The sequence below is a fragment of the Salmo trutta genome, chromosome 35 (genome assembly GCF_901001165.1).
Source record: "Salmo trutta chromosome 35, fSalTru1.1, whole genome shotgun sequence".
Taxonomy (NCBI): Eukaryota; Metazoa; Chordata; class Actinopteri; order Salmoniformes; family Salmonidae; genus Salmo; species Salmo trutta.
In genome coordinates this window covers 4116411-4138549 of record NC_042991.1, presented here as the reverse complement: position 1 = coordinate 4138549, position 22139 = coordinate 4116411, and the positions used below count along the sequence as shown (strand labels likewise).

General features: G+C 41.7%; 1 protein-coding gene across 1 annotated transcript in view; it reads left to right on the top strand.

Moving 5' to 3' along the window:
* LOC115174470 (major facilitator superfamily domain-containing protein 2B) overlaps positions 1 to 22139 on the top strand; it is a 42376-nt gene that overhangs the window by 768 nt on the left and 19469 nt on the right. Inside the window, exons 2-8 of the mRNA XM_029733016.1 lie at positions 2605 to 2811; positions 3372 to 3701; positions 8784 to 8909; positions 9066 to 9190; positions 18214 to 18337; positions 20491 to 20569; positions 20677 to 20858. Of these exons, the coding sequence (XP_029588876.1) occupies positions 3615 to 3701; positions 8784 to 8909; positions 9066 to 9190; positions 18214 to 18337; positions 20491 to 20569; positions 20677 to 20858 (723 nt within the window). The 5' untranslated portion in view covers positions 2605 to 2811; positions 3372 to 3614. The remainder of the gene's footprint in view (positions 1 to 2604; positions 2812 to 3371; positions 3702 to 8783; positions 8910 to 9065; positions 9191 to 18213; positions 18338 to 20490; positions 20570 to 20676; positions 20859 to 22139) is intronic.

Below are 22139 nucleotides of genomic sequence, written 5' to 3'. Positions count from 1 at the left end.
GAGAGAAAGAGAACGAGAAGTCTGATGATACCATAGTTTTTTTTCTCAGATCTCATAATTGTGACCTCTGCAGACTAATTTTTGCTCAAATCTGTAGACTGAAATTAAAACTTGTTTTAAACATACTGTAGCCTGTAGGCTGAAGTTCCATTGCCTCAAAATGTAAGGTCAAATAATGTTTATTGATCATCTTCAGAGCATAATTTTTCAAGGTGGCTGATAATTAGAAACATGTCCAAACAACCTCTGCTTCATTATATAGGCCTACCTGCAGTACGAGTCAAAAGTTTGGACACACCTGCTCATTCCAGGGTTTTTCTTTATTTTACTATTTTCTGCATTCTGCAAAACGATGATATAACACATATGGAATCATGTAGTAACCAAAAAAAGTGTTAAACAAATCAAAATATATTTTATATTTGAGATTCTTCAAACTAGTGACCCTTTTGCTTGATGACAGCTTTTCACACTCTTGGCATTTTCTCAACCAGCTTCATGAAGTAGTCACCTGGAATGCATTTCAATTAACAGGTGTGCCTTGTTAAAAGTTAATTTGTGGACTTTCTTTCCTTCTTAATGTGTTTGAGCCAATCAGTTGTGTTGTGACAAGGTAGGGTTGGTATACAGAAGATAGCCCTATTTGGTAAAAGACCAAGTCCACATTATGTCAAGAACAGCTCAATTAAGCAAAGAGAAACGACGGTCCATCACTACTTTAAGACATGAAGGTTAGTCAATGCGGAACATTTCAAGAACTTTGAACGTTTCTTCAAGTGCAGTCGCGAAAACCATCAATCGCTATGATGAAACTGGCTCTCATGAGGACCACCACAGTAAAGGAAGACCCAGAGTTACCTCTGCTGCAGAGGATCAGTTCATTAGAGTTACCATCCTCAGAAATCTGCAATTAACTGCACCTCACATTGCAGCCCAAAAAAACGCTTCACAGAGTTCAAGTAACAGACACATCTCAACATCAACTGTTCAGAGGAGGCTGCGTGAATCAGGCCTTCATGGTTGAATTGCTGCAAATAAAACACTACTAAAGGACACCAATAAGAGGAATAGACTTGCTTGGGCCAGAAACACAAGCAATGGACATGGAAATCTGTCCATTAGTCTGATGAGTCCAAACTTTAGATTTTTGGTTCCAACCTGCCGTGCCTTTGTGAGACGCAGAGTAGGTGAACGTATGATCTCTGCATGTGTGGTTCCCACCACGAAGCAGGGAGGAGGAGGTGTGATGGTGTGGGAGTACTTTGCTGGTGACACTGTCAGTGATTTTTTTTAGAATTCAAGGCACACTTAATTAACCAGCATGGCTGCCACAGCATTCTACAGCGATAAGCCATTCTATCTGGCTTGCGCTTAGTGGGACAATCTTTTTTTTTTTCAACAGGACAATGTCCCAAAACACACCTCCAGGCTGTGTAAGGGCTATTTGACCAAGAAGGAGAGTGATGGAGTGCCGCATCAGATGACCTGGCCTTCACAATCACCCAACCTCAACCCAATTGAGATGGTTTGGGATGAGTTGGACCGCAGAGTGAAGGAAAAGCAGCCAACAAGTGCTCAGCATATCAAATCCAATTTATTTATATAGCCCTTCATACATCAGCTGATATCTCAAAGTGCTGTACAGAAACCCAGCCTAAAACCCCAAACAGCAAGCAATGCAGGTGTAGAAGCACGGTGGCTAGGAAAAACTCCCTAGAAGGCCAAAACCTAGGAAGAAACCTTGAGAGGAACTAGGCTATGAGGGGTGGCCAGTCCTCTTCTGGCTGTGCTGGGTGGAGATTATAACAGAACATGGCCAAGATGTTCAAATGTTCATAAATGACCAGCATGGTCAAATAATAATAATCACAGTAGTTGTCGAGGGTGCAACAGGTCAGCACATCAGGAGTAAATGTCAGTTGGCTTTTCATAGCCGATCATTGAGAGCATCTCTACCTCTCCTGCTGTCTCTAGAGAGTTGAAAACAGCAGGACTGGGACAGGTAGCACGTCCGGTGAACAGGTCAGGGTTCCATAGCCGCAGGCAGAACAGTTGAAACTGGAGCAGCAGCCCGGCCAGGTGGACTGTGGACAGCAAGGAGTCATCATGCCAGGTAGTCCTGAGGCATGGTCCTAGGGCTCAGGTCCCCGAGAGAGAGAACGAGAGAATTAGAGAGAGCATACAGGACACTGGAGAAATACTCCAGATATAACAGACTGACCCTAGCCCCCCGACACATAAACTACTGCAGCGTAAAAACTGGAGGCTGAGACAGGAGGGAACTATGTGGGAACTCCTTCAAGACTGTTGGAAAAGCATTCATGAAGCTGGTTGAGAGAATGCCAAGAGTGTGGAAAGCTGCCATCAAGGCAAAGGGTGGCTTCTTTGAAGAATCTAAAATAGAAAGTATATTTTGATTTGTTTAACACTTTATTGGTTACTACATGACACCATATGTGTTATTTCATAGTTTTGATGTCTTCATTATTATTCTACAATGTAGAAAATATTGAGAATAAAGAAAAACCCTTGAATGAGTAGGTGGTACTGTATGTTATTATAACCCTGTAATGATTATAATGTCAATGTTATTATCACCTCCAGTGATTGTGCTACCACTGTTGACCACTGGAGGCGCATGTCCCACTGTGAGACTCGATGAATGAAGTGGAACAGCACTGTCTGTCAAACACCGCAGTCTCCTTCTGCTCTACTGCTGGAATCTGCCTGCGTGCGACTCTCTCCCTGTATCTCTCTGAGCCTGCGATCCACTGAGTGCCTCTACTCTTCTCTTGTCTCAGCATCACTCAGGTAAAGCCAATACGGACTTCTCTTTCTATTATTGTGTTCTTGCTTATTGTTTACATGGGATGTGATTGAGACAATGACAGAGATTTGAGGTTGTAAGGGATGTGTTCACATATGGCAAAACTGCTATGATATAGTAAGACATTGTTTGTTATATGTGTTAGTTAGATTCTGTAGATTCCGTTTGTGGCCGCACCATTTCACCACGTCAAATTCCCGGTACATGCAAATGTGTTTGGCGAATAAAGGGGATTGTGATTCTGAGATAGCCTCAGTCATAAACAAAAATACAGAATATTTGCAATCATATTTCCATGTGTTTTGCCTACCAATATAGGGAGTCGCGCTTTCTTTATCCTGTTTTAATAATGATACATGGAGACATCGCATCTCTTAATTAGCTGTATTAATGTGATGCAGCGTTGCTGGCTGACATAAATACATGTGAAATAGAGATCAGGGTGAAAAATAGGGGAGATCAGAGTGTGAAGGGGATGGTTATGTGTGTGTTTACAGAACTTTTTGTAACTGCCTGCTTAACTGCCCTTCCCTCTCTGGCTCAGTTCCAGCCCTGAGCACTGAACACAGGGCAGCATGTGAGTGGCAGCAGAATTGAGCAGCCTCACGTCCTCCCGACACACACAGGAACTCCAGCTCGTCCCCGGCCGTCACTTAGAGTCTCACACACACACGTACTCACACTCAGACACGCACCACACACAGACACACACACACTTTCAGACTCAGAGAGACACACATTCACTCACATTCACATACAAACGCTCAGGCACGCTCAGGAGCCAGCCATGGCGAAGGGAGAGAGGGTACCCCATACCCCAGCAGGCAAACTCTTCAAGCCCCCAGAGCCAGCTTTCAACAAGCCCCCCCACCAGGTAAGGAAACACTGCTTTTATTTTGTGAATCAGTTGGTTAGTTTACCCCTGGACTGACATCTCAGGGACATTCATGTTCGTTTGGTTTGGGTTTCTGTCATGCTGTTATACCATGCCTGGATATTTGAGAGATTGAGTGCAGGGAGTTAGTTAATTACATTGAACATCAGTTGGATTGTGATAATACTACTTACAGCTTAGGACCAGACATAGAGGACGTTTCTCTCTCTGTTGGATGGATGATATTGGTGTAAGCTCACCCTGAGTACTTTTGGGTACCAGTAAGACTGCCTGAATGTCAGAAAGAGACATTCCTGTGAAAGAATGCAGTGTGTGTGTGTGTGTGCCAGTGAAAATATGTGAAGCCGTGTACTCGTGTGAGTAAATGGAATGCTTACTTATTGATGGTATTCCAGCACACATGCCCAGGGGCGCAAGGCATTGACAGACAAGGAGCCAAACCTTTATTTTACGAAACCACTAGTTCATTATAATGCAGATGTAGCCTATTGTGTTTCATTATACCTCCAGTGCATTGATACAGACAACAATAAGTACTCTACATCGTCTTCTATGTTTAGATTCACACTAGCTTATTCACTGCTGGGAATTCATATTGTCTGGCTGTTCTTATTGCTCCGCAGTGTGCTGTCCTAATTCAGTGAGTAGCCATTGAAGAAAAGTGATGTAATATTCACATCGTTTTTCTGAAAGAATGGATGCAGCGTGACCTTGAGCTGTGTGTGTGTGTGTGTGTGTGTGTTCATGTGAGTGTGGAGGAGCTGTGTGTGTACAGCATGGCCCTTACGAACGATATGTGTGTGACCTGGGTGAATTCTACATGGTAAAGCAGCTAAAGCAGAGGCTGAAACATAGGAGACTAAAGCCCCTAATGCAGGGTTCCCCAAATGGCGGCCCACGGGTGTTGTTTTTATTGTTGGACATAAAAGACTGTACAAACACCAGGAAATGAGCACCAAGTGATTATAATTTTCTAAATCTGTTCCCAGGTATTCCCAGACATAATAGAGAGATATGTAATCGTATACAAATGTAAGCAAGGTTTGAAATGATTATGTTTTAGTCAAATATTATATCTGTTTGGGCTTCTTGCGGTTTGTAATTATGTCTAGTTGATGATCCCTGCCCTATTGAGTCACCTGTCACAGTGAGTCCTTCAGCTTCAGCCAGGCCCCCTGGTGGTCAATCACCAGACCACAGCTGACAGCTCCAAACAGTAGAGGAGAGGGACTTGTTTGACTTTTCCATTACTGTGTTTAAGTGCTTTCAGAATAAGTATGTTACATGCTGTAATCCTTGTGAGTTAAATTCTGTATGCCAACTCTATGTCCAATCCCTCAGCATCACAGAGGCCAGAATTTCACACTCTGGTTACATCCTAACACTTTCACACACACACTTTCACGCACACGCACGCACGCACGCACGCACGCACGCACGCACACACACACACACACACACACACACACGCACACACACACACACACACACACAAACCATAAAATATGACTTTTAAGTCTAATGTCAAATTGTATGAGGAAATTCTACTGCCTGTAAACCTTTATGTAAAGCTTTAAACCAGCTTTATTTCTTTATACAAGCAGCTTTATCTATCACACGCATGCAGTACACACACTCAATCTGTGAATGCTGACAGAAGTGGGAAAAGCAATCAAACAGTCACTATTCCCTACTCATCCTCTGTGTGCGTCACAGTCAGCTAATAACTAAGATCCTCTTTAAAAACATAAAGGCACGTAGCCAGAGTCGCTTTTTTCCCCACTTCATCATCATTAACAAAGTCATTTACTTTGGGAATTTGCCCCATTTTCCCAGGGCCAGTTTGCTGATGGTCTGTTCTCTCTGAGGTGCTTGTGTGTGTGTGTGTGTGTGTGTGTGTGTGTGTGTGTGTGTGTGTGTGTGTGTGTGTGTGTGTGTGTGTGTGTGTGTGTGTGTGTGTGTGTGTGTGTGTGTGTGTGTGTGTGTGTGTGTGTGTGTGTTAGTGTGGTTATAGGAAGCTAGATAACGTGTGTTCAGACAGCGGAGGGATATCCTGTTTACGTCTTCAGTGATAAGACCTCAGTGAATAAGACTGTAGTCAAACCCTCTCTCTCTGTGTCTATGTATGTATAGGTAGAGCTAGGCAAGCGCCACTAATGAATGCTATCAGGCCCTGACTATCTGGTATGAAGTTAAGACAGATAAATCCTTGTTTGATGACCTGTGGACTATTTAACCTTCTTGTACAAAGACAGAGCCTAAAACGATATGACCTCTTTACAGTGCACTCTTAGAAAAAAAGGTGCTAGCTAGAACCAAAAAGGGTTCTTTGGCTGTCCCCATTGGAGAACCCTTTGAAGAACCCCACTTGGTTCCAGGTAGAACCCTGTTGGTTCCAGGTAGAACCCTTTTAGGTTCCAGGTAGAACCCGTTTAGGTTCCATGTAGAACCCTTTCCACAGAGGGTTCTACATGGAACCCTAAATAGTTTTACCTGGAACAAAAAAGGGTTCTACTTGGAACCAAAAAGGGTCGTCCTATAGGGACAGCTGCAGAACCCTTTTGGAACCCTTTTTCCCAAGAGTGTAGCTCTGTTTTCTGGGTTTACCCCTTCAATGTGGAGTATATTATGCGGATACAAACAGTGACAGCGAGTCCAACTACATAGCTGTATTGCAGATGAGGGTAAAAGTCATAGATACACTTGATGTTGAACCAAGACGTCACTGATCTGGCACAGACCATTGGGATATTAAGACCCTTCGTCAGTTAACCAGTATTTTCCGTAGGAACCAAAGACTTGTCTTGTCTTCCCATTTAGAGCTAATTGCAGTGAGGATGAGTGGAGGGAGTAGAGACTAAGTAGAGACTGAGAGTTTTGAAGTTAATGCACATGCTACTCTTTCCTTACTCCTAACCCGCTTGTCTTGCTGTGTTTAAATAATTACACAGCCCCCTTCTAGAATTGTCATTCTAGAAACCATCAATGTTTTCTTGAGGAGAAGAAAGAAGAAGATAAAATAAAGTCAGCCAGAAAATGACAGTGTGTTGAAGGGCTTTGGATTCTGTGGTTGGTCTGTAGTTGTTTTGGTGATATCTTTCTTTCATAAAGCCTGAAAGGCATATAGCTGTGGCCGGCGAGGTAACCCGCCCATAACTGTAATGTATGGAAACAACCAAGGTCAGAGAGAGGGTGGAGAGAGATGAAGGAAGAGAAAAAAGAAAGTGGAGAGATGAGAAAGAAATATAGGAGAGAGAGTTGGAGAGAGAGAGAGAAATATAGGAGAGAGAGTTGGAGAGAGAGAGAGAAATATAGGAGAGAGAGTTGGAGAGAGAGAGAGAAATATAGGAGAGAGAGTTGGAGAGAGAGAGAGAAATATAGGAGAGAGAGTTGGAGAGAGAGAGAAATATAGGAGAGAGAGTTGGAGAGAGAGAGAGAAATATAGGAGAGAGAGTTGGAGAGAGAGAGAGAAATATAGGAGAGAGTTGGAGAGAGAGAGAGAAATATAGGAGAGAGAGTTGGAGAGAGAGAGAGAAATATAGGAGAGAGAGTTGGAGAGAGAGAGAGAAATATAGGAGAGAGAGTTGGAGAGAGAGAGAGAAATATAGGAGAGAGAGTTGGAGAGAGAGAGAGAAATATAGGAGAGAGAGTTGGAGAGAGAGAGAGAAATATAGGAGAGAGAGTTGGAGAGAGAGAGAGAGAGAACACTATCATTAAAACACTGTATATAGACATAAAATGACATTTGAAAAGTTTTTATTCTTTTGGAACTTTTGTGAGTGTAATGTTTACTGTTAAGTTTTTGTTTATTTTACTTTTGTTTATTTTCTATTTCACATACTTTGGCAATGTTACCATATGTTTTCCATGCCAATAAAGCCCTTAGATTGAAATTGAATTGAGAGAGAGAGAGAGAGACAGAGAAAGATATATATATATATATATATATATATATTATATACTGTGTATATATATATATATATATATATATATATATATATATATATATATATATAGAGAGAGAGAGAGAGACAGAGAAAGATATATATATATATATATATTATATACTGTGTATATATAGAGAGAGAGAGAGAGAGAGACAGAGAAAGATATATATATATTATATACTGTGTATATATATATATATATATATATATATATATAGAAAGAGAGAGAGAGAGAGAGAGAGAGAGAGAGAGAGAGAGAGAGAGACAGAAGGTAGGACATTTAATCAGAAGCTGCTGTATTTTGGATCGTGCCGTGTGTGTTTCCGTGTCTGTCTCTGAGATGTTCATAACAGTCGTAAATATTGGGCATTCCAGGAGCCTGGTGGTTTTTCTGCTATTTCATGTGTAAGGATGGAAACATCTCTGATCATCCCCTGATCATAAGTGTTAGGGTTAGTCGATAGTTAGTTGAAATGTTGTTGACAGTTATTAAACATCTACTGAACATCTACAAACCATCTACTTGGGACTATCCAAATAAAGTATTACCCTTCTATCTCATGGATAGTGCTTCGCTAAACAATGTTGCAAGTCATATTTGGACATATATTTCATATACTATTTGGACAAGGAAGTTAGTCATGGTCTATGACATAAGGTCATACTTCTGTATCGACTGTCATCTGAATGGCGCTCAGTGATGTCTCTGACATCACAGTGGACAATATATTTCTGAAAATAGAATTCTAAAGATGGAATTCTATCTCCAGTTCTGTGGTTCTGCATTTTTTGGGACGTCATAAATCCAGCGTCCTGCTGTCACAGACTCATTCTGCTACAAAATCTGTATTCCTTATCCACAAAGATAGCTTCCGCCTTCAGATGTGTTTCCTGCTTGTATCTTATCTGAGGCTAACATTTAGGCTACATAGCCATGGCTAACGAACATAATTATTGTCTTTACACGGTAAAGAAAGGCAGAGTAGTCAACTGTATCTCATAGGCTTTGCATATCATTTATTTGACTATTTCTCAGATAATGCACTTCATGAAATGTGTGAGTGATAGGCCTAACTGACTTGTAACTCTCTGGTATTTTTCTGCCCGTCTGTAGACTGTGCTGGACCAGAGGCTGTCTTTCTGCAGTAAACTGTGTTTCGCCATCGGAGGAGCACCCAATCAGGTGGCCGGCAGTGCTACGGCATTCTTCCTCCAAATCTACCTGTTGGATGTCGCCCAGGTAACACATCTGTCTGTGTCTCTCTCTCTTTTTCTCCTCCTATTTCTTTTCTCTCTCTCTCGCTCTCTCTCTCTCTCTCTTTTCCTCTCTCTCCCTCTTTTTCCTTCTTTCCCTCCTTTTCCTGTTAACTCCATTCCTCTGTTAACTCCTCCTCAGATCAACCCTTTCCAGGCCTCCATGGTTCTGTTCATAGGGAAGGCATGGGGAGCCATGACCGACCCTGTTGTCGGCTTCTTCATCACCAAGAGCAAGTGGACCAGGATAGGCAGACTCATGCCCTGGTGAGGCCATACACACATCAATCACTGATTGCACAGAGTGCACGCACCTGGTTTCCCAAGGGAAAAAACAGCAGAACAGCTCCATAGGACCACAGATCTCAGTGTGTATATGCAGTCTGAGAAATGCTAGCTGTAAATGCTAGGCTTCACATTTGGACTCTATTGAATTATACTAAAGCTTTTCTCCGTGGCCGATGTGAGTAAAAGTTTTAAACATTTTAAGACTCGCAAGGCCGCCGGGCCAGACGGAATACCAGGGCACGTTCTCAATGCATGCCCAGACCAGCTGGCAAGTGTCTTCACTGACATTTTCAATCTCTCCTCGTCCCAGTATGTAATCCCAACATGTTTCAAACAGACCACCATTGTCCCTGCTCCTGAGAGCTCCAAGGTAACCTGCCTAAATTACTATAGCCATGTAGCACTCACATCTGAAATGAAGTGCTTTGAAAGGCTGGTCATGACACACACCAACACCACCATCCCAGACATCCTGGACCCACTCCAATTCGTAAATTGCCCAACAGATCCACAGAGGACACAATCTCAATTGCACTTTACACTGCCCTCTCCCACCTGGACAAGAAGGGAAATAACTATGTGAGAATCCTGTCCATAGACTACAGCTCAGCTTTCAGCATCATAGTCCCCTCCAAGCTCCTCACCAAGCTGGGGACCCTGGGACTGAACACCTCCCTCTGTAACTGGATCCTGGACTTCCTGACGGGACGGCCCCAGGTGGTGAGGGTAGGCAACAACCCCTCCGCCGCGTCGTCCCTCAGGTTGTGTGCTTAGTCCCCCCCTGTACTCCCTGTTCACTCACGAGTGAACAGGGAGTGCCTAGTCACTTTTTACTCTTATTATTATCTATTATCTATCACTTCACCCTGCCTTCATGTACATATCTACCTTAAATACCTCGTACTCCTGCACATCGCCTCTGTACTGTTACTCCCTGTATATACAGTGGCAAGAAAAAGTATCTGAACCCTTTGGAAATACCTGGATTTCTGAATAAATTGGTCATCAAATTTGATCTGATCTTCATCTAAGTCACAACAATAGACAAATATAGTGTGCTTAAACTAATAACACACACATTATTGTGTTCTTCTTGTCTATATTGAATACATCATTTAAACATTCACAGTGTAGGTTGGGAAAAGTATGTGAACCCCTAGGCTAATGACTTCTCCAAAAGCTAATTGGAGTCAGGAGTCAGCTAACCTGGAGTCTAATCAGTGAGATGAGATTGGAAATGTTGATTAGAGCTGCCTTGCCTATAAAAAACACCAAATTTGAGTTTACTATTCACAAGAAGCATTGCCTGATGTGAACCATGCCTCGAACAAAAGAGACCTCAGATGATCTTAGATTAAGAATTGTTGACTTGCATAATGCTGGAAAGGGTTACAAAAGTATCTCTAAAAGCCTTGATGTTCATCAGTCCATGGTAAGACAAATTGTCTATAATTGGAGAAAGTTCAGCACTGTTGCTACTCTCTCTAGAAGTGGTCGTCCTGCAAAGATGACTGCAAGAGCACAGCGCAGAATGCTCAATGAGGTTAAGAAGAATCCTAGAGTTCGCAAAAGAGCACCTGGATGTTCCACAGCGCTACTGGCAAAATATTCTGTGGACAGATGAAACTACAGTTGAGTTGTTTGGAAGGAACATACAACACTATGTGTGGGAAAAAAAAGGCACAGCACACTAACATCAAAACCTCATCCCAACTGTAAAGTATGGTGGAGGGAGCATCATGGTTTGGGGCTGCTTTGCTGCCTCAGGGCCTGGACAGCTTGCTATCATCAATGGAAAAATGAATTCCTCAAGTTTATCAAGGCATTTTGCAGGAGAATGTAAGGCTATCTGTCCACCAATTGAAGCTCAACAGAAGTTTGGTGATGCAACAGCACAACGAACCAAAACACAGAAGTAAATCAACAACAGAATGGCTTGAACAGAAGAAAATACGCCTTCTGGAGTGGCCCAGTCAGTCCTGACCTCAACCCAATTGAGATGCTGTGGCATGACCTCAAGAGAGCGGTTCACACCAGACATCCCAAGAATATTGCTGAACTGAAACAGTTTTGTAAAGAGGAATGGTCCAAAATTTCTCCAGACCGTTGTGCAGGTCTGATCCGCAACTACAGAAAACGTTTGTTGCGGTTACTGCTGCCAAAGGAGGGTCAACCAGTTATTAAATCCAAGGGTTCACATACTTTCTCCACCCTACACTGTGAATGTTTACACGGTGTGTTCAATAAAGACACGAGAATGTAAAATTGTTTGTGTGTTATTAGTTTAAGCAGACTGTTTGTCTATTGTTGTGACCTAGATGAAGATCAGATCAAATTTTATGACCAATTTATGCAGAAATCCAGGCATTTCCAAAGGGTTCACATACTTTTTCTTGCCACTATATATGTATTTTATTCTTCTTGTGTTACTATTTAAAAAACAAATATTATTGTTTAACTCTGCATCGTTGGGAAGGGCTCGTTAGCAAGCATTTCACGGTTAAGTCTATACCTGTTGTATTCAGTGCATGTGACGAATACATTTTTATTTTATATTTGTAATCCACAGCTGTATCCTTATAACTGTAGACCTGCAGAGAGTGTTTACCAAAAGCACCACATCAAACGTAACCGTAACCCTAGGTGTCAGCTCTAAAGTGTGTTTGTGTGTGTGTGTGTGTGTGTGTGTGTGTGTGTGTGTGTGTGTGTGTGTGTGTGTGTGTGTGTGTGTGTGTGTGTGTGTGTGTGTGTGTGTGTCAGCTCAAAGCTGTGTAAACGTACTGGCTTGACACGACTCACTTACAATAAGTACTGGTTGAGTACTTAGTGCTGATTCTGATGTGACTGAGGTAGTGCTGTATACGCTTTATAAGCCATAGATTACTGACAAGCTGACAGGCTAGAGAGAGACCAGATCACAGCATTACTGATTTGATTACCACTGTATGTGTGTATGTGTGTGTGTGTGTGTGTCCTGAGTGTTTTTGTGGCAGAACACTGTGGCCCTGCCCGGTTGTGTGTGTGTGTGTGTGTGTGTGTGTGTGTGTGTGTGTGTGTGTGTGTGTGTGTGTGTGTGTGTGTGTGTGTGTGTGTGTGTGTGTGTGTGTGTGTGTATGATGATCATCAGCGCCGTGAGAAAGCCAGACCCTCCCTCTAGTTAACTCCTGAGGGAAACCCCCTCTAACTATCAGACAGGAAGTCCCCTGGACCTGGGCTGTGACATCATCAGACAGACAGGAAGGGATCAGTATCTATGTCCTGAGCAGTTTGTGGCAGAACACCGGGGCTGTGCCCGGTTGTGTGTGTGTGTCCTGAGCAGTTTATGGCCGTGCCCGGTGGGTACCCCTGGGTACTACTGTGTTTGTTATGTTAGAGCCCGCCATGCCAACAGAGAGGAACGTTTAGATAAAACTGGGACATTTCACTCACCATTTCTGAGAGTGTGATGGAGCTCAATTCCCTTCCTTGCTTTGGTCTCAGTCTCTGTGTCTGTCTGCCTGGGTGCATGTGTTTTGCCCTACTTCCCTTTTCGAAAAACTCCCATTGGATTATTTTACTACCCATCCTGTGAGCCATTTTACAGAACATTCTAACATTCTAACAGTCTATTCTAACATTATAACTGTTCCATTCAGTCACTGTGCCTTTTCAACCCTCCCATGACCAGCCTATACAGCAGCAGGCCCAACCCCAGCCCCAGCCCCAGTGCTAGGCAGCCCTGTCACTCTCTTTGTGTGGCTGAACAATCACTAAGGACAGGCCTCTGTGTCACAGGGAGAGCTGGACTGTACCAGAACTCACCACTTTCTACCTCTCTCTACCTCTTTCTCTCTTTTTCTCTCTGTCCCCTCTCTACCTCGTTCTCCTGCTTTCTCTCAGTTCTCTATCTCTCGCTTTCTCTATAATCCCTCTTTCTCTTTCTATCTGTTCTTTTTTTGGGGGTGGGGGGTAGATCAGCTTTAATATGCAGATATAAATATTTTCTACAATGTAGAAAATAGTAAAAATAAAGTAAAAATATATATTTTATTTGATTATTTTCCCCTAACCCTACCACCCCTCCCCTAATTGGAGTAAACTAAAGGACAACAACACTTAGGGCTTCTACTTCCAGCTTTTACATACTATATACATTTTACGGGCACAATGTATTTTACAATAGTTATATTTTGTTTGTTTTTAATCCCAGCCTTCAGCTACCCTCAACCCCCTCCCATCTGTCTCTGAAGACCATCCAGTTTGATTTCTATTTGCCATATACTTTTAACTGTGCTGTTTCACAAAAGTTCTGAACCTATATACATTTTAATGACACGGTATATTTTACATGAGTTATCTTGTTGTTTTTAGTCCCACCCTTCAGCCCCACAAAACCCCTCCCATCTATCTCTTAACACCATCCAGTTTTTCTTTATATTTACCATATATTTTCAACTGTGCTGTGATTTTTCACAAAAGTTCTGAACCTTTTTATTCTCATATTTTCTACAGATTGTAAATTAAAGATACATTTTTTTGCTAAAATTATTATTATATTATTGATTGATTGACTATGACTTTTCAAATCACCCAGCAGAGCTATTTGCAGAGTTAGCTCCACGTAAATGTTGCAATTCTTCAGCTATATAATAAGTTACATTTTTAAATTCTAAGTTTTGAATCCAGCATAATTTGTGCTTTGTGCTTTGGAATCGGTACATCAAAAATCTCTTCCCAACTATTTTGCGTTCTGTATGGCACAGCTGTCAATTTTTTGGTCTTTAAATGAAACTGGTATACTTTTGTCTTTATCAAAATTTTCTTTAACCAATTTTGGTCTATAATGCCGGGCCGACAGACCTTACTCCCCCTCCACTTGCTTCTTCCATTTTTGCAGTAATGCTGCAATTAATTGGTTGTAATTTTGGGTAGAGCAGACATTTCCATATATTTTTGTTAGCTGCATGTGGGACATAACTCCACCAGTCTTATTTATGATATAATTTACAATGCTTTACCTTTTTAAAATATTTTTTCCAAATATATATATATTTTTAAACAATTAGTATATTTCAGTTTAGCCATAATATTTTTGGAATTAGTTGTTCTGTCTTTTCTGGTCGATTAAACTGAAATTGCAACCAACTTTCTCTGGCTTGTTTTAAAAATAGCGATATTTTAAAGATTATTTAATTTTCAAACAACCGAAAGTGAGAGATTGTAATCTGAATAAAGGGGAAAAGGCCATTCTTGAACATGGGATGAGACATTCTTACTAATCTCTTAGAGAACCAGTTTGGATTTAAGTATAACTTTTGTATGACTGAAGCCTTTAGTGAGAGGTCTAATGCATTAATATTAAATCATTTCTGCCCTCCGAGTTCATATTCATTATATAAATATGCCCGTTTAATTTTGTCTGGCTTGCCATTCCAAATAAAATGGTATATTGTTTGCTCATATAATTTAAAAAACAGGTCGCTAGGTGTAGGCAAAACCACAAGCAAATAGGTAATCTGGGATATGACTAAAGAGTAAATCAGTGTGATTTTTACACAAATAGACAGATATCTTCCTTTCCATGGTAACTTTCTATTAAAATGTATTGTAGTGAGATAATTTCTTTCTTTTTGGATATGAATACCGAGTATGTCCACATCACCGTCAAACCATTTTATTGGTAAACTACATGTTAATGTAAAAGTTGTATTTTTTAGTGATCCAATACGTAATATAGTACACTTATCATAATTTGGCTTCAATCCAGAGAGGTTAGAAAAAGTATCTAGATCCTCTATGAGGCTGTGGAGGGATCCAAATTGTGCATTTAAATGAATAATCAGCATACAGTGACACCTTTGTTTTTAGGCCCTGGATTTCCAGCCCCTTGATATTATTGTTGGATCTGATTTTAATAGCTAACATATCGATGGCCATAATAAATAGATATGCCAATAGCGGACAACCTTGTTTAACTCCTCTTGATAGTTTAATACTTTCTGAGAAGTAGCCATTATTTACTATTTTACACCTAGGGTTACTATACATAACTTTAACCCACTGTATAAGAGATTCTCCAAAATTGAAATATTCCAGGCATTTATATATAAATTCCAGTTGTACTTTTTCAAAATCCTTTTCAATGTCTAGTTTCCCAGATTTTTCATATTGTTCTATTGTTTCCAGTGCTTGTCTTATATTATCTCCAATGTATCGTCCATGTAAAAAAAAGGATGGATAACAATACCTTTCTAATTCTATGCGCTATGCATTTTGCTAGAATGTTTGTTTTACAATCACAACACTGAAGTGTAAGGGGTCTCCAATTTTTTAAATGAACTGGATCTTATATATATTTACCACTTGTGTCCTGTTTCAGTAATAATGAAATCAGACCTTCTTGTTGAGTATCTGATAATCTACCATTTTTATAGGAGTGGTTAAAACATGCTTATAACGGTCCTCTGAGTACATCAAAAAGGTTTGATATACCTCAACTGGTATGCCATCCAGCCCTGGAGTTTTCCCAGACTTAAAGGCTTTAATTGCATCAATAAGTTCCTCCTCTGTAATTTGGCCTTCACATGAGTCTTTCTGTACAGCTGCTAATTTTACATTATTAATAGGGAAAAAATCCATGCAATTAACTTTCTATCTATTATTAGTTGAACTGAATTCTAGGGCAGGACAGGTCTGGAGTGAGGGCAACTGGAGCAGAGGGTGTGGGGTTTAGTATGTGGATGGGGGTCAAACACCTTGGGGTCCTATCAGGTCAAAGGTTAGAGTTCAGGTCCATTGTGGAAACGTTTTGGCGTCGTCACCAAAACAACACGATTGTGGCTATTTTAGAGTGGTGCGTAGAGGATGTGGTTGAGCTAGCAAAAACTTGCTTAGTTGTGTTAACTATATGTACTTAGTTGACACTACAGCTGCAGAGCAGTGGTTGGACTTGAGTCTTTATGATAAGGATGTTTTCCTAAGTGTGAACTTTATGATGTACAGATACTCAGTATACTCAGATACTCAGATGTTATCAGATTAACCTAAGATATAGCTTAGTTTTTTGGGTGTCCGTCTTCGGCTCCTAGTCTATGTTGCTTTAGTGGGAAAGAATTAGAGCCTATTTGTGTATAACTCAGTGGTTATAGATGAGCTAGTCATTGATGACTGGAGGAAAGTGCACTAGTCCACAACCTCCCCACTCTCTCTCTCTCTCTCTCTCTCTCTCTCTCTCTCTCTCTCTCTCTCCACAGTGAAACACACAGCTGTTTCCTTAGCCCATAATGATACAGTATGTACCACTTGTATCTGGATGAATTACACATAGACAACACAGCTCCCCACATCCTCCAAACTGCACAATGCAAAATAATTATTCTGTCCTGAGATGCCTGTGTGTGTGTGTGTGCGTGTGTGTGTGTGTGTGTGCGTGCGTGCCTGAATAAAGCTCATGATCATGCAGGTTAGCGATCCTGTGGCATAGTGCATCTTCCTGTTCTCCCACTGTGCCGCCACACTAACTCAGAACGGATACCTTCAGAGTCACAAACACCCAATCCATCTCTCCCAAAACAGCCCACACACCATCAATCTATCACTGGCCTAACAGGTTTACAGGCTTTCATACATAGTTGTCTAAACTAGCCTGCTGAGATACAGTGGCTTGCGAAAGTGTTCAACCCCCTTGGCATTTTTCCTATTTTGTTGCCTTACAACCTGGAATTAAAATAGATTTTGGGGGGGTTTGTATCATTTGATTTACACAACATGGCTACCACTTTGATGATGCAACATATTTTTTCTTGTGAAACAAACAAGAAATAAGACAAAAAAACTGTAAACTTGAGTGTGCATAACTATTCACCCCCCAAAGTCAATACTTTGTAGAGCCTCCTTTTGCAGCAATTACAGCTGCAAGTCTCTTGGGGTATGTCTCTATAAGCTTGGCACATCTAGCCACTGGGATTTTTGCCCATTCTTCAATGCAAAACTGCTCCAGCTCCTTCAAGTTGGATGGGTTCTGCTGGTGTACAATCTTTAAGTCATACCACAGATTCTCAATTTGATTGAGGTCTGGGCTTTGAAACAGCCATTCCAAGACATTGAAATGTTTCTCCTTAAACCACTCGAGTGTTGCTTTAGCAGTATGCTTAGGGTTATTGTCCCAATCTCAAATCTCTGGAGTACTGAAACAGGTTTCCCTCAAGAATTTCCCTGTATTTAGCGCCATCCATCATTCCTTCTATTCTGACCAGTTTCCCAGTCCCTGACGATGAAAAACATGATGCTGCCACCACCATGCTTCACTGTGAGGATGGTGTTCTCGGGGTGATGAGAGGTGTTGGGTTTGCGCCAGACATAGCATTTTCCTTGATGGCCAAAAAGCTACATTTTAGTCTTATCTAACCAGAGTACCTTCTTCCATATGTTTGGGGAGTCTCCCACATGCCTTTTGGCGAACACCAAACGTGTTTGCTTATTTTTTTCTTTAAGCAATTGCTTTTTTCTGGCCACTCTTTCGTAAAACCCAGCTCTGTGGAGTGTACGGCTTAAAGTGGTCCTATGGACAGATACTCCAATCTCCGCTGTGTAGCTTTGCAGCTCCTTCAGGGTTATCTTTGGCATCTTTGTTGCCCCTCTGATTAATGCCCTCCTTGCCTGGTCCGTGAGTTTTGGTGGGCGGCCCTCTCTTGGCAGGCTTGTTGTGGTGCCATATTCTTTCCATTTTTTAATAATGGATTTAATGGTGCTCTGTGGGATGTTCAAGGTTTCAGATATTTTTTTATAACCCAACCCTGATCTGTACCCTGATCATTACAGGTTGTAATGCAACAAAATAGGAAAAACGCCAAGGGGGACGAATACTTTTGCAAGGCACTGTAAATTGTCATGTCACCCATAATGAGGCCAAAGTTTCACAATAAAAAAAATATACCAAATTCGACTCAAATGTTTGCTCAAACAATGGCCATTAAGATATGCAATAAGAACAATAACCCTGCCCTCCCTTTTTCTCTCTGTAGGATGGTGGGCTGTACTCCGTTTGTGGTGGTCTCCTATTTCTACCTTTGGTTTGTTCCTCCCTTCACAAACGGACGTTTCATCTGGTACCTGGGCTTCTACTGCCTCTACCAGACACTTATCACTGTGAGTACCAGCCAGCTACCTACGACAAGAGCGTTGGCCCACAAGGACAACCATTTACACATCCTCATTCTCAGATACAGTATCTTATCTAACACTATTCAACACTGACTTTGTTTACTCATAGTATACACCTACCATTGTTCCTGGATACAGCTTTTTATTTGCCAGAAAAGATACAGATAACCAGAGATGACTTGCAGAACCCAACACAAATCTATAGTGAGCAGAGCCAACATGTCATAAAATCAAACCTTGTTGATCGGTCACCTCAAACAAGTGTGTTTATTTAGGTTTATTTTGTTACTAAGGTACAGCTTCAAACCCTTTCCCATTCTTTCTCTCTCTTTTTCTCATTCTCTCTCTTTCTCTCTGCACTCTCTCTCTCACTCACTCTCTCCTCTGCTCTCTCTCTCTCTAATCTTTTTAACATATGCTAAAGAGCATGTTGCCCACTGCCCATCGTAGCCACATTGCGATGGCCTATAATGACATGTCATTCTAACTACTTGATAAGTATATGCTCGGCCCTGCCAGAGACCGCTGGATGGGTAAATGCTGGTTACCACTTTTAGCTTCCCTTCATTGTCTTTGTGTGTGAGAGACTGAGAACGCACGGCTGTTATCACTTTAAAGCCCTACAGTAGCGACAATAAAAAAAACAGGCCAGTGTAATCATTCAATCAGGATTTGATGACCAATCCTTTTACGTGAGTCAAAGCTCTGGTCAAATTGGATTCTATACATTTAGTTTTTACAACAAGGCCCTACAAATGACATGGTTGGCCATCCCTCCATCCCGCCCTGGGCCGAAGAGAAGGAGAAGGGCTGGGACAGTCTTTCACGGCAGCGTTTATTTCTGTTGTCTCTTTGGATGCTCGGTCAGTTGTTCGTTTGCTGCATCGTTCGGCCACAATGCTGACTGAGCTGTTGTGTAAATGACAAAGGAGAAGAAAGGCTGGGGTTGAAGGCGAATAGTTGCTGACTGTTCTACTGGGCAGCTTGAGAGGAAAACAGAGAGCTGAGGTTTACAGACGGGGGACGGGGGGGGTCTACTAAGCTAACATATGGAATTGTTTTTAAGATGGTCATACCATGGATCGTTTGGTTGGTGGTTAGGAATTTTAGGACCCCTGTATATATAAACAAATATAATTAAATATTGAATTTGGACTTTACTACTATAGCCCATTGAAACACATGGAATGCACATTCATAAATGGCAAAACAGACAGTCAAAAAATCTATCATAAGGAATAAAGTTTTGAAGTGTCTTTCCTATGTCTCGGAGAAAGCTAAGGAAATTGTCATGTCCTGACCAGTAAAAGAGGTTGTTTATTATTGTAGTTTGGTCAGGGCGTGGCAGGGGGTGTTTGTTTAGAGTGTTTCAGGGTTTGTTGGGCTATGTTCTTGTTAATCTATTTCTATGTTAGTTCTAGTATGTCTATTTCTATGGGGTGTTTATTGGGTTGACCTTCAATTGGAAGCAGCTGCTCCTCGTTGCTTCTAATTGAAGGTCCTATTTAAGAGGGGTGTTTTTTTCTATGGGATTTGTGGGTAGTTGTTTCCTGTTTAGTGTTTGTTGCACCTGACAGGACTGTTTCTCGTCGATGTTTGTTGTTTTGTTAAGTGTTTACATTTTCCTTCATTAAAAGAAGATGAGTATTCACATTCCCGCTGCGTTTTGGTCCAATTCATACGACGCCCGTGACAGAAATATTTGTGTTTTTTGGACACACATTTAACCCCTTTTTTTTGTTGGCACAAAACTACCTCCAGAATACCATCTTGTTCATGAGAATCTCCCCTTTCCATAGTGGGGTCATATTAGTTTGTTGTCCGAACACTTCAGATGCTACAGACATTTTCATGAGAAGACCGATTTTTGGGACATCTCATGGTCCGACAAACACCCCTGTAGCTCGCCTACCTTCCACCACGGAAAACCAGCATAAACGGATGCGGTGGATTGAGATGCAGCCTATGCAAAAAAAGTATATTTGTAGCTTAAACTTAAGGATCTTAAAAGTTAATGTTGCAGTGAATCATCGTCTTAAGTGGAACATAAAATATCCCCAAAAAGTGGAAATTATATGGACTCTGACCCTCTGTCCTATATTTAATCATGTCCTCTGTGTTTCTTCTGTGTTTCCCAGTGTTTCCATGTGCCTTACTCTGCCCTCACCATGTTCCTCAGTACGGACCAGAAGGAGAGAGACTCAGCCACAGCCTATCGTAGGTCACTATTAAGCAGACCTTACATTTGTTAATCAAATTCAGGCACTATTCTGTCATTCTGTTTTGATAGTACTTAATACTGTAATAAATGTGTTATATTGCAGGTATGACCCTGGAGGTGCTGGGTACTCTCGTAGGTGCTGCCATCCAGGGTCAGATTGTGGCGAGCGCCCACACCCTGAAGCACTGCCCCCACCACAACATGTCCACCGGTCACCTAGGCAACGGCAGCGGGGCCGAGATCGTCAAGAGAATCGTTCACTCCCAGGACTTCCTGTCACATGCTGTAAGTGTCACCGCGACAACAAACAACCTGACCTGGGGTGTTACCATGGTGATCCAATTTTGAAAGTAACTGTAACTGACAGTACTGTCCTCAACTACCTCAGGGCTGCACTTTCAGGGTCATCTTTTCCTTTTTCTTCACTTTTTTAAAGCCTTAAAGTTGCAAGGAAACAAACAGGAAACAAGTCAAAGGTCAAGAAGTATAAAATGAGTGATTTGTTGAAACTAAAAGGAATATGATGAATATGAAGTTTGTGTTTGCAGACTGTCTAGCGGTGAAATGTAGTCTTACCAAGTACCAACTCCAAGAGGGCTTTATAGACATATATTATTTATCATCCTGGGTTTGACGTGACCATAGGATGAATAAGAGCCTATGCCACAGCTCCCTCCCCTCCCCTGGCACTGGTCACAAAAAGGGGTTCCTCCCTGACATCAGTCATCAAACCCCTTCCCTAAAATAAGAGACCCCTCCCTACAATGAGGGGGTGACCACAGTCTGTTTGTGATTAAGGCTATTTTTAATCACATTCAAAAACACCTGAATGAACCCCAGACCCCAAACTCGACATGCAGTTTGTTGGGATTAGGGGACTAGCAATATTGAACATCTATTTCCAGCCAAATCCAGACCGGAACATTACATTTGAATTGAACTGGTTGTTCATTTCCTTAGCAGTATACTACCTATAGCCAATGAAAACATCACTGAGACAACCCAGAGACCCTGCTGTGAATCTTGTGAATGCAAAGGTGGTTTATGGGTTCATGGGTAAAACGCGGCGAGCGGGCTCCAGCCCAAACTATTCCGTGTTGGATTCGGGCATGCCGCGGCTATTCAGGGGCTCAAGTGGTGCCTTTCCAAATGATTCTGGGTAAACCTTGATGGTTCGGCTCTCTCACCACGCAGGGCCCTCTGTAGCCATGCTGAGCACTTACACACAAACACACAACCACATAAACTTGGAGCACTGTCACCACTAGATTCTTCTGAGTTTGCGGGTGAGGGTGGCACATTCGTCTGGGCGAGTTCTCCAGTCCCTCAGAAACTGGCAGAACGTTTGATGTGAGTAAATAATAATAAACCACTTAGCTGCGCCGCATGGAAAAATAGCAAACAAGCCTGGATTTGTTTAGGGCAGTTCAGTTCCTGTTGGGGTTAACATGAAATCTTCAAGGCTCTATAGTATTTTGGTAGACTGTATTTAAGGATCAGAATGAACTTGCTTTTATCTAATCTGTTGAGTTATTTATGAGATCTAGTATCTGCTGGAGCGATGTA